At 50.4% G+C, this 12,248-nt stretch overlaps 1 protein-coding gene across 3 annotated transcripts in view; it reads right to left on the bottom strand.

Annotated features, from left to right (window-relative positions):
* The window catches only part of ANO8 (anoctamin 8), a 42,919-nt gene that overhangs the window by 14,557 nt on the left and 16,114 nt on the right, over positions 1-12,248 (bottom strand). For all 3 annotated transcript variants that reach the window (XM_081177626.1, XM_081177627.1, XM_081177628.1), the window contains exons 4-12: positions 11,400-11,538; positions 10,264-10,360; positions 8,520-8,636; positions 6,915-7,042; positions 5,720-5,881; positions 4,816-4,968; positions 3,922-4,048; positions 2,985-3,040; positions 1,871-1,945 (exon numbers count right to left, since the gene is read on the bottom strand). In XM_081177626.1, the coding sequence (XP_081033752.1) occupies positions 1,871-1,945; positions 2,985-3,040; positions 3,922-4,048; positions 4,816-4,968; positions 5,720-5,881; positions 6,915-7,042; positions 8,520-8,636; positions 10,264-10,360; positions 11,400-11,538 (1,054 nt within the window). The remainder of the gene's footprint in view (positions 1-1,870; positions 1,946-2,984; positions 3,041-3,921; positions 4,049-4,815; positions 4,969-5,719; positions 5,882-6,914; positions 7,043-8,519; positions 8,637-10,263; positions 10,361-11,399; positions 11,539-12,248) is intronic.

The following is a 12,248-nucleotide window of genomic DNA, read 5'->3' as shown; positions in this document are numbered from 1 at the left end:
TGAACCAAGGGGCGGCAACGGGGAGAAGCGATTCTCCCCGCTGCCCCTTCCCTTGCTTTAAAACAGGTCCCCTCTGTCCCCGGACGGTCTCCATAGGAACGCATTGATTGATTTTCAATGCATTCCTATGGGAAACCGTGCTTCGCAAGACGAAAAACTCGCAAGAAGAAAAAACTTGCGGAACGAATTAATTTCGTCTTGCGAGGCACCACTGTATACTGCATGAAATTTCTCATTTCTTTGGACTTGCTGTGGACTGACCACGCAAGTGCCTTCTGCTATCCGGATAGCAGAAGAAATGAGAAACCCATCTCTTCAAAGGAAACGAAGGCATGTTCTGCAGCCGGATCGGGCCAAAGGGGAGCCATCTAAGTCCAGATTCTGATCCTCACAGTCACCTAGATGCTCCCCCCCCCAGAGGGAAGCCCCCTGAGCAGGGCCTGAGGACAAGGGCAGAAATTTCCCCCTCTTGTGGTTCCCCAAGGAAACAGAGGCATTTACTGTCTCCAGCAGTGCTCGGAGGACACCTCTGCTGTGGCTAGTAGCCCTTCGATAGTGTCCCCCTCTATGCATTTTCTTGGACCTCCCCAAAGTGGATTTCTGGTGTAATTGTTGGCTCTGCGTCCGCCGGGGAGTGAGCGGAAAGCTGGAATGCTCTTATTACAGCTCGCGGCGGAGGAACAGCGATAAAAGCAGGAATTGGCGGATGCTTAGGGGATGGGAAGGGATGCGGGTGACGCTGTGGGTTAAACCACAGAGCCTAGGGCTTGCCGATCAGAAGGTCGGCGGTTCGAATCCCCGCGACGGGGTGAACTCCCGTTGCTCGGTCCCTGCTCCTGCCAACCTAGCAGTTCGAAAGCACGTCAATTACAAGTAGATAAATAGGTACCACTCCGGCGGGAAGGTAAACAGTGTTTCCGTGCGCTGCTCTGGTTCGCCAGAAGCGGCTTAGTCATGCTGGCCACATGACCCGGAAGCTGTACGCCGGCTCCCTCGGCCAGTAAAGCAAGATGAGCGCTGCAACCCCAGAGTCGGCCGCAACTGGACCTAATGGTCAGGGACCCCTTTACCTTTACCTTAAGGGGATGGGAAGAAATTTGGTTCCGTTTGCACAACCTACCCGGGTTGCCTCTTCTCAAAACAAGGAGGGGACCGAAATGCTGCAATTGTTTGAAATTGGCACTTTTCTGAATTTTGCAATTTGGTTCTCCAATGGGGGCGGGTGGTATCAGGGGGGAGTGTTCATTAAAAAGGCATATATTGGTGCAATTCACACACACAAATTTGCTCTGTCAGGCAAACGGGCTTGCAGGTGCTTGGGCCAAATTGCAGAATATGGGAATGTGAGTATTAGGGTTAGCTTTCACAATGACTTTTTAAAATACCATATTTTTTGCTCTATAAGACTCACTTTTCCCCTCCTAAAAAGTAAGGGGAAATGTGTGTGCGTCTTATGGAGCGAATGCAGGCTGCGCAGCTATCCCTGAAGCCAGAACAGCAAGAGGGATTGCTGCTTTCGCTGCGCAGCGATCCCTCTTGCTGTTCTGGCTTCTGAGATTCAGAATATTTTTTTTCTTGTTTTCCTCCTCCAAAAACTAGGTGCGTCTTGTGGTCTGGTGCGTCTTATAGAGCGAAAAATACGGTACTTGATTCACAGACTGAAATGGGAAGGTGGAAGATGGAATCCAGGAGGAGCGAAGTGAGGAAAGCTAGAGAAACTAAAATGGAGGGTTCCCACCCTCTTCCCCGGGCCTCACAGCTTCGGGCACTGTGACATAATAATAATAATAATAATAATAATAATAATAATAATAATAATAATAATAATAATAATAATAATTTTATTCTTTATGCCCCGCGAATCCCGTACCTCCTTGAGGCGGTCCATGTCTTTGAGGTAGAATCCGATGTAGAAAAGACTTAGGTATGAATTTACAAACTGAAACTAGAGAAAAAGAGAGAGGGGAGATGTTATATATATATATATTTACTGCACTCCCCAACTCCTGGGGTCTGTCCCCGATTAACATAACTTGGGAAGGCTACATTAAGTGTGGGCTGTTTAAAAGTCAGCCGAAAACAACCATTCGTGTTTTTGCTAGATAGACACATTTCCTGTAAACTTGCTTGAGAGACACTCCTGTTGTGCTCTGACGGGCGTAACTATAGATTCTCCAAACTTCCCTAAACAGGGCTGCCTTCAGATGCCTTCTAAAAGTCAGATAGTTCTTTATTTCCTTGACATCTGGCGGGAGGCCGTTCCACAGGGAGGGCGCCACCACCGAGAAGGCCCTCTGCCTGGTTCCCTGCAACCTCACTTCTCGCAGGGAGGGAACCGCCAGAAGACCCTCGGGAGATGGACCCCGGTGTCCAGGCAGAACAATGGAAGTGGAGACGCTCCTTCAGGTATACCGGACCGAGGCCGCTAAAGGCTTTCAAGGTCTTTGAATTGTGCTTGGAAACGTAGTGCTGCCTCCTCCTTTCTCCTTTGCTCTCTCTCTCTCCCCCAGCCTGCTCTCCAACAGGTGAAGTAGGACAAGGCAGCCCACTTCTAGCTGCCCTCCCACCCGCGAGGAAGCCAGCCGGTTCCAAGCCAGTTAGCAAAGGCTCCTTTTGCTGTCTCGACAAACTGTCAAGCCTACTAGCTTGGGGCTTCCCAGGCTGCTGTCCAACAGGTGAAGTAGGACAACACAGCCCACTTCTATCTGCATGGGGAAGCCAGCTGTTTTCAAGCAGGCTATCGAAAGCTCCTCTTCCTGTCCCGACAAACCGTCAAACCCACTAGTTTGACGCACCGGACTTGGACCATCGGGTCCACCGAGGCCAGAACTGTCAACACTGGCTGGCAGCAGCAGTTCTCCAGGTTCCCAGGGGTTCTCCGGGGACTGGACCTGATATATTCTGCATGCAAATAAGTGGCTCCCTCCACCGTTCCCACAAACATGTGGCAGCCCAACAGTTGCACCCGGGGAGCCCAAACTCACCAAGACCATTTTGATGATGAGGTGTTTTTCGTAGGCACTCTGCAAGCGGTAATTTTCTGCAAGGAAAAGGAAATTTCGTGTTTAGGATGTCTATCTCAAGGAAGGAAGGAAGGAAGGAAGGAAAGGAGGGAGGGAGGGAGGGAGGCAAGAAGGAAAAAAGGAAGGAAAAAAGAAGTAAAGAAGGAAGGAAGGAAGGAAGGAAGGAAGGAAGGAAGGAAGGAGGGAAAGGAGGGAGGGAGGGAGGGAGGGAGGGAGGGAGGGAGGGAGGGAAGGAAGGAAGGAAGGAAGGAAGGAAGGAAGGAAGGAAGAAAGAAAGAAAGAAAGAAAGAAAGAAAGAAAGAAAGAAAGAAAGACGGGAGGGAGGGAGGAGCAAGGGAGGGAGGGAAGGAAGGAAGGAAGGAAGGAAGGAAGGGAAGAAGGAAGGAAGGAAGGAAGGAAGGAAGGAAGGAAGGAAGGAAGGAAGGAAGGAAGGAAGAAAGAAAGAAAGAAAGAAAGAGGAAGGAAGGGGAGAAAAGAAAGGGAGGGAGGGAGGGAAGGAGGAAGGGAGGGAGGGAAGAAAAAAGGAAGGAAGGAAGGAAAGAAGGAAGGAAGGAAGGAAGGAGAAAGAAAGAAAGAAAGAAAGAAAGAAAGAAAGAGAGAAAGAAAGAAAGACGGGAGGGAGGGAGGGAGGGAGGGAAGGAAGGAAGGAAGGAAGGAAGGAAGGAAGGAAGGAAGGGGAGAAAAGAAAGGGAGGGAGGGAGGGAAGGAGGAAGGGAGGGAGGGAAGAAAAAAGGAAAGAAGGAAGGAAGGAAGGAAGGAAGGGAAGGAAGAGAAAGAAAGAAAGGAAGGAAGGAAGGAAGGAAGGAAGGAAGGAAGGAAGGAAGGAAGGAGGGAGGGAGGGAGGGAGGGAAGGAAGGAGGGAGAGAGGGAGGGAAGGCAGATCCCGCAAAGAATTCACCCATGTCATTCAGCCAGTAGGCGATCTTCTTGTAGACTTCGTCGCAGGCGGTGACGATGACGGCCAGCACAATTTTTGGCAGGAAACGCACGATGCGCGGCAGCTCCTTAATGCTCAGCACAAATTCCTGGCGAGGGAAGAGAGAAAGCGGGGGTTCGCGCAGGGAGGGCAACGAGGAGGTTCTCCCCCCCCAAAAAAACTCGCTGCTTGGAAATGCCAATCAAAACCAATACCGTGCACGTGCGCAGAAGCGGCGCCTCTGGATACAAACTTTTTGGGGTACTTACGAACCGCCGGAAAGAGTTAAGTTCGTATCCGGAGGGTCCATTGTGTATGACAAATAAATAAGCTGAGAAATTTGTCCAGAGAAACCAAAACGGATTCAGTTAAGGTAAAGGGACCCCTGACCATTAGGTCCAGTCGTGGCCGACTCTGGGGTTGCGGCGCTCATCTCACTTTACTGGCCAAGGGAGCCGGCGTACAGCTTCCGGGTCATGTGGCCAGCAGGGCGAAGCCGCTTCTGTTGAACCAGAGCAGCGCACGGAAACACCATTTACCTTCCCGCCGGAGCGGTACCTATTTATCTACTTGCACTCTGACGTGCTTTCGAACTGCTAGGTTGGCAGGAGCAGGGACGAAGGAACAGGAGCTCACCCCGTCGCGGGGATTCGAACCGCCGACCTTCTGATCGGCAAGTCCTAGGCTCTGTGGTTTAACCCACAGCGCCACCCGCGTCCCTTCAAACGGATTCAGTTACTTCTTGTAAAAATAAGAAGAAAGCAACAGATAGGTTGAATTAATAAGGATGATGATGACAATGACAACCCCGTAATCTGTCTCTCCCTTCTGCGGAAACTTCCTCCCCTCCGAAAACGCCCGGCTTTCCCTGCTCACCTGTAGCTCGAAGCAGCCCAGCATGGCGAGGAAGACGAAGGAGAGGCAGAAGAGGCAGACCGGGAGGCTGACCAGGCACTGGAAGAGCAGCCGCTTCCAGGGCGGGTAGTAGAATTCCTCCGAGTTGGTGACGGGGCTGACGCGCTTCACCCCCTGCGGGCGGGGAGAGGGGTCAGCAAGGCGGCGGCCGCAGAGAGCTGCCTGCCCGGAGGAGCTAGGGAAGATTGTGGGTCCGCTTGCAGCAGGGTGAGCTCAGGCCCCTGGGGGGTGGATGCGGCCCCCGGAGCCTTTCTATCTGGCCCTGGGGGGTCTCTTTAGGAACCTCGGGAGAAGAGGGGTGAATGTGGCCCCCGAAACCTTTCTATCTGGCCCTGGAGGGTCTCTTTAGGAACCTCAGGAGCAGAGGGGTAGATGTGGCTCCCGAAGCCTTTCTATCTGGCCCTTGAGGGCCTCTTTAGGAACCTCAGGAGCAGAGGGGTGATTGCGGCCCCTGGAGCCTTCCTAACTAGCCCTTGAGGGTCTCTTTAGGAACCTCAGGGGTGAATGTGGCCCCTGAAGCCTTTCTATCTGGCCCTAGAGGGTCTCTTTAGGAACCTCAGGAGCAGAGGGGTGAATGTGGCCCCCAAAGCCTTTCTATCTGGCCCTGGAGGGTCTCTTTAGGAACCTCAGGAGCAGAGGGGTGATTGCGGCCCCTGAAGCCTTTCTATCTGGCCCCTGAGGGTCTCCTTAGGAACCTCAGCAGCAGAGGGTTGCTTGCGGCCCCCAGAGCCTTTCCACCTGGCCCTCGGCAGACTCCTTAGGCCACACCCTCTCTCTTAAGGGAGGGAGGGGATGATCTGTGCTTCCCTACAACGTTCTCTCCCCTGCCCCAGTTCCCAGGGCTGGATCCGGCCCCGCCACTGACCCGGAACTGCGGCCGCGGCTCCTCGATGGACTCCGCCGGCGTGTCCAGGGTACCCCACTTGTAGGCGAACTCGGCCCCCCGCCGCTTCCACTCCTCCAGGAACAGGGTGGCCCAGATGACATTGAAGATGGCGAAGATCACACAGCAGACGTCCCGGCTGGTCTGGAGGGGGAATAAAGGTAAAGGTAAAGGGACCCCTGACCATTAGGTCCAGTCGCGGCCGACTCTGGGGTTGCGGCGCTCAGCTCGCTTTATCGGCCGAGGGAGTACAGCTTGTGGGTCATGTGGCCAGCAGGACTAAGCCGCTTCTGGCGAACCAGAGCAGTGCATGGATACGCTGTTTACCTTCCCGCCGGAGCGGTACCTATTTATCTACTTGCACTTTTAGGTGCTTTTGAACTGTTAGGTTTGCAGGAGCAGGGACCGAGCAACGAGAGCTCACCCCGTCGCGGGGATTCGAACCGCCAACCTTCTGATCGGCAAACCCTAGGATCTGTGGTTTAGACCACAGCGCCACCCGCGTCCCTAATGATTAGTAGTTTGCATCAAATATTTACACCTATTATTATTTCATGTTATAGCAAGATTCTAGAGACTAGATTATGAGTTTTTGTAAACCGTGTTTCTAAAGCAACTTTTGTTCTTGCCAAACGCCAATGTGTTTGCATCATTAAATTTGCTATGAATACAAAAATCATTTTAAGTTAGAGCTTAATAACTATTCCACTATTCATATACTTCTTCTTCACTGTATTTCACTATTCATATATACTTCTTCTTCTTTGTATTTCAGTTCAACAATTGCTTTGATAAAATACATATTTTGCTATGTGCAAATGGCTTTAGATACCCATTTAGGTCCATAAATTACCATATAGCAGGCATAGGCAAACTTGGCCCTCCAGATGTTTTGGGACTACAAATCCCATCATCCCTAGCTAACAGGACCAGTGGTCAGGGATGATGGGAACTGTAGTCTCAAAACATCTGGAGGGCCGAATTTGCCTATGCCTGCCTATATTCAACACAAAAACACAGCGGCAATTTGTTGTTGACAAAGGACAGCTGGACATATAAAGGGCCCAATTACCTTCAGGAGCTGAGGGCCGCATCAAACCGAAATCCGGCCCTGCCTCCCTTGTTATTTTACTCTCTCTCCCCCCCCCCCCCCGTTCTATAGGTAACCCGTCCTCACCTGATCGTTCTCCGTGAAGGTGTAGAGAAGGGAGCCGAAGACAGCCGGGTAAACCATGGCCGACGTGTAGAAGCCCAGCCACGCGAAATACATGGCGATTTTCACACCAAAGTAGTCACAGATATCATCTGGGGGTGGCAAGGGGCAAGGAAATCAGACCCTGGCTGGACCTTGTATCTTGTCCACGTACAATATCAAGGAAGATTGGAAGAAATTTAAAATTTATCTTAAGAAATATTGTAAAATTAATGAGTGTTAAAATGTTGTGGTTATAGAAAGTAAGGGTTTCCCCAGCCACTCTGGGCGGCTTCCAACAGAACACTAAAATGCAATAACTTATTAAACATTAAAAGCTTCCCGAAACAGGGCTGCCTTCAGATGTCTTCTAAAAGTTTGGTAGTTATTTTTCTCTTTGACATCTGGTGGGAGGGCGTTACACAGGGAGGGTGCCACCACCGAGAAGGCCCTCTGCCTGGTTCCTTGTAACTTAGCTTCTCGCAATGAGGGAACCGCCAGAAGGCCCTCGGAGCTGGACCTCAGCATCCGGGCAGAACGATGGGGGTGGAGACGCTCCTTCAGGTATAACAATTGTTGTTGTTGTTAATATACTGCCCACCCTGTTCTCTTATTTCAAAGACGCATTCCTGCATGACGAAGGGTACACACTTCTCTTTTTGCTCAGGAATGGAGAAGATATTATTCTTATTATCAGTGCTTTTTTTCTTAAAAAAAGGTTTAGGGGAACTCTCATTTCAACTCAAGAAAATAACCATTTTATAGTTCAAATGGGGGAAAATAAATACAGCAAATGGACAAAAGTACAAAGATTCACAAAATGTTTAAGGGTAGGCGTACTGCTGCGCCCCCCCCCCAAGAAAAAAGCACTGCATATTATTATTATTATTATTATTATTATTATTATTATTATTATTATTATTACACCGCCCTTCATCAAAAGATCTCTGGCCAGTTAAAAGCGCAAGATAAAAACACAAATAAGTAGTTAAAAACAACAAAACAATTCTCCCCACCCCAAACTAAACACATTCGAAGGGCAATCAGCCAAAAGCCTGGTTGAAGAAGAACATTTTTGCCTGGCGCCTAAAGGTGTAAAAGGTAAAAGGTAAAGGACCCCTGGACGGTTAAGTCCAGTCAAAGGCGACTATGAGGTTGTGACGCTCATCTCGCTTTCAGGCCGAGGGAGCCGGCGTTTGTCCGCAGACAGCTTTCCGGGTCGTGTGGCCAGCAGGACTAAACTGCTTCTGGCGCAACAGGACACCGTGACGGAAACCAGAGCGCACGGAAATGCTGTTTACTTTCCCGCTGCAGTGGTACCTATTTATCTACTTGCGCTGGCGTGCTTTCGAAGTGCTAGGTTGGCAGGAGCTGGGACGGAGCAACGGGAGCTCACCCCACCACGGGGATTCGAACCGCTGACCTTCCGATCGGCAAGCCCAAGAGGCTCAGTGGTTTAGACCACAGCACCCCCCGCGTCCCTGGGGGGGGGGGAATGTCTCTCCTTAGATCAGGGGCAGGGAGGGGAACCTGTGCCCCCCCAAGTGTTCTCAGAACAGGAGGGAGACAGGGAAGGTCGGAATTGCATACCCAAAGGTTGCGGTTCGCAAATGGCTTGTACCCACGATTTCATCAGCCGGTTGAGGATCCGTTGCTCGTGGATGGGGAAGACCTGCTGGAGAATGCCACGGGCAGCCAACTCGGGAACTGCGGAGAAAAGAAAGTGGGGCGCAAGAGTTAAGCGGAGCAGGGGTGCCACACACCCACCCTTCGACCCTGGATGCGCCAACAGCAGCTACCAAAGCTGTAGGTAAAGGTAGAGGGACCCCTGACTATAAGGTCCAGTCGTGACCGACTCTGGGGTTGTGGTGCTCATCTCGCTTTATTGGCCGAGGGAGCCGGTGTACAGCTTCCGGGCCATGTGGCCAGCAGGACTAAGCCGCTTCTGGCGAACCAGAGCAGCGCACGGAAACGCCGTTTACCTTCCCGCCGGAGCGGTACCTATTTATCTACTAGCACTTTGACGTGCTTTTGAACTGCTAGGTTGGCAGGAGCAGGGACCGAGCAACGGGAGCTCACTCCGTCACAGGGATTCGAACCGCCGACCTTCTGATCGACAAGTCCTAGGCTCTGTGGTTTAACCCACAGCGCCACTAGTCCTTTGCAATTTAAAAGTTTAAAAACAGACCTACTTTGCCCTGCCGGACCCCAAGAGTGGAATGAGCTTTTGGGGTGGGTGGGCAGGCCTAGCCCCCTCCTCAGAAGTGGTACCTCCCTCAGCAAGTTTCTGCCAAACGGGTGAACTAGAAGGATGTGGCAGAAGGACGACAATGGCCATGTTATGTTTCCTTCTTCTGGTTGGGCTCGTCACTGGTTTGTGTTTACTGACTTTAAACTGAGCTTTATTTCTTGGTTGGTTATTTTATGTAATGTGAAGGTAAAGGGACCCCTGACCATTAGGTCCAGTCGTGGCTGACTCTGGGGTTGCGATGCTCATCTCGCTTTACTGGCCGAGGGAGCCGGCGTACAGCTTCTGGGTCATGTGGCCAGCATGACTAAGCCGCTTCTGGCAAACCAGAGCAGCGCACGGAAACATCGTTTACCTTCCCACCAGAGTGGTACCTATTTATCTACTTGCACTTTGAAGTGCTTTCGAACTGCTAGGTTGGCAGGAGCAGGGACTGAGCAACGGGAGCTCACTCCGTCATTGCGGGAATTCGAACCGCCGACCTTCTGATCGGCACGTCCTAGGCTCTATAGTTTAAAACGCCGCTGAATTTCAAAAGCAAAATGGGAAACTCTCCAAAATTCAAAAGGCCCAGCAAAGGATTCTGTTCGGTTGTTCGGACAGCGAACAAATCTCAGTTCATGGCAGAAATGACCGGCAGAATCCGAGACCAGGGAAAAGAGACGGCGGAAGAAGATTGGAAGAAATTTAAGAACTATCTTAAGAAACACTGTAAAATTAATGAATGTTAGAATGATGCTGGTTTAGAAATTAAGTGGATTACAGTTGTAAGGATTAAGTTAAAAGAAACGAAAGGTTAAAAATTAGATAAATTTAAGGGTGAGGATTTGCTGAATTAAAATTTGAAATTGGAATGCAGAAAGGGGAGGTATGAGGAGTTCGGAGAAGTAAGTCATAAGAAAATAAGGGTTTGAAATTATACTTGTTCTTTTTTTTTGTTTGTGTTTGTTTGTATAATTTGTGAAACTTTAACAAATATTTTATAAAAAAAAAACAAATCTCAGTTCAACTCTTCAGACAGACAGACAGACAGACAGACAGACGCCGCTCCACATGCCCCGCCTTCTGGCCCCAATCCCCACTCACCGATTGGCTGGCCTTCCAGGAAGTGGATATTGTGCAGAGCCTCGCCCTGTTTGGCTCGCAGATTCTCCAGCCAATACCTGATGATGCTCTGACGTTCCTGAAAGAGGAGAGAGGGGAAAGCAGTGAACGGACCACCCGGGGTCACCAGCCCCTAGCTGTCAACTAACAGATTTGAAAATAAGGGACCAGCAGCCTCGAAAATAAGGGATCAGCAGCCAAAATAAGGGATTTTCCAAGCACAGGTATGTTCAACTTCTGAGCCCCTCCGAGCCAAAGGCAGAAAGCCCAGCCAGCAGCCAAACGAAGCCTCAAGCGGTGGTTCCCACAGCGCAGCAACCCGGCAAAGTGGATGCAGCAAGGAAAACCACCGTCACCTCTCCGCTGGGAAGCGCTGAGCAAAGGCGAGTCCCCAGGCAACGCGGCCGATTTGATTGGCACAAGGCATGCAAGCTCCACCCCCCCGTCGTTCTTAGACTCCTTATTGGGTGAGCAACGCAGCCAAGCAACACAGTTGGAGCCTCCCTCCTCCCTGGCCGGCAGGGAGGGAGGGAGGGAGAGGAGCTGCTTCCTTTGAAACCCGGGAAATTTAAGGGACATCGTCAATAAGGGACAGCAGCGGGACACGGCGCTGGGATAAGGGACTGTCCCGCCAAATAAGGGACAGTTGACAGCTATGCACCAGCCCCACACCCTTCGAGCCACAACTGGGTCTTGGCACCTACAGATCTTTTAAGAAACATTACAAAGCGGGTGGCGACTGTTCCATCGGACTTTTTACAGGATTTTTACATTGGGTCACCCCAAATTCACCAACAGATCACATAGCATGTCCATGGCTACAGCCTGCACCAAAAAAAATCAGGCATCTACTGTTTCCTGGGGCTGCAATGGTGCAAAAATGTGGTTACAAAGCACGGATCCACATGGATCCTCAGGATTTTTGCACTGGGTCACCCCAAATTCACTGTCAGATCACATGTCTGGGACCACAGCATGAACCACAAAAATCATACATCCACTGTTTTGTTCAGAATATTTTTTTTCTTGTTTTCCTCCTCTAAAAACTAGGTGCGTCTTATGGAGCAAAAAATACGGTATCACAAGCCACACAGCCTAGTCCTGGGGGCAGCACCCACCTGAGAAGTGAAAAAATAAAGTTCGTTTTCGATGTTCTCGTAGATGTAATCTTCCTCGCAGGAGAAGCTCCGCATTCCGCCTCCGAACTCTGCTTTCACAGGCTTCCGCAAACCGATCTCATCGGCTCCTCGGAGCAAACTGCCGAGAAGAACGGGGGTGGAGAAAGGAGACTAAGAGGGTCAGGAATTCTGCACGTGCTCTGAAGTCCAAGCAGCTAAAGCGGCAACTAGACAAACCTATCGTCTATTGCAGCTTTCGGTCTGCAAAGCAATAGTTCTCTCCTTTTTTGATTTCCCAGGTGTTCCGAATGCACCCTTAACTTCACGATAGCAACGTTTATTTCCTGTCAAAGTTTATTTCCCCTTCAAAGGGGAGTTGCTCTGCATTATCCCCACCAGAACTTGCCAATAGAAGATGTTGCAGCCCATTGGCGACTTAATATTCTCTAATCTAATTTCAGGGTTTCGCCCCTGGTAGCTACGGCAACGATCTTCAGTCAAAGTTTATTTGTTGTTGTTTGCAACCATCCTTCGGCCTTTCAGCCAAAAAAAGGAGATAAAAGATATTCTATTCACACTTTTGAGGAATACAGTGGTACCTCAGGTTACATACGCTTCAGGTTACATACGCTTCAGGTTACAGACTCCGCTAACCCAGAAATAGTACCTCAGGTTAAGAACTTTGCTTCAGTTTGAGAACAGAAATAGTGCTCTGGCGGCACGGCAGCAGCAGGAGGCCCCATTAGCTAAAGTGGTGCTTCAGGTTAAGAACAGTTTCAGGTTAAGTACGGACCTCTGGAACGAATTAAGTACTTAACCGGAGGTACCACTGTATGCAAAGATACACCA

This window comes from Podarcis bocagei (genome assembly GCF_964188305.1).
Source record: "Podarcis bocagei genome assembly, chromosome: 18".
In the NCBI taxonomy this organism is placed as follows: domain Eukaryota; kingdom Metazoa; phylum Chordata; class Lepidosauria; order Squamata; family Lacertidae; genus Podarcis; species Podarcis bocagei.
This window is presented reverse-complemented; position numbering and strand designations above follow the sequence as displayed.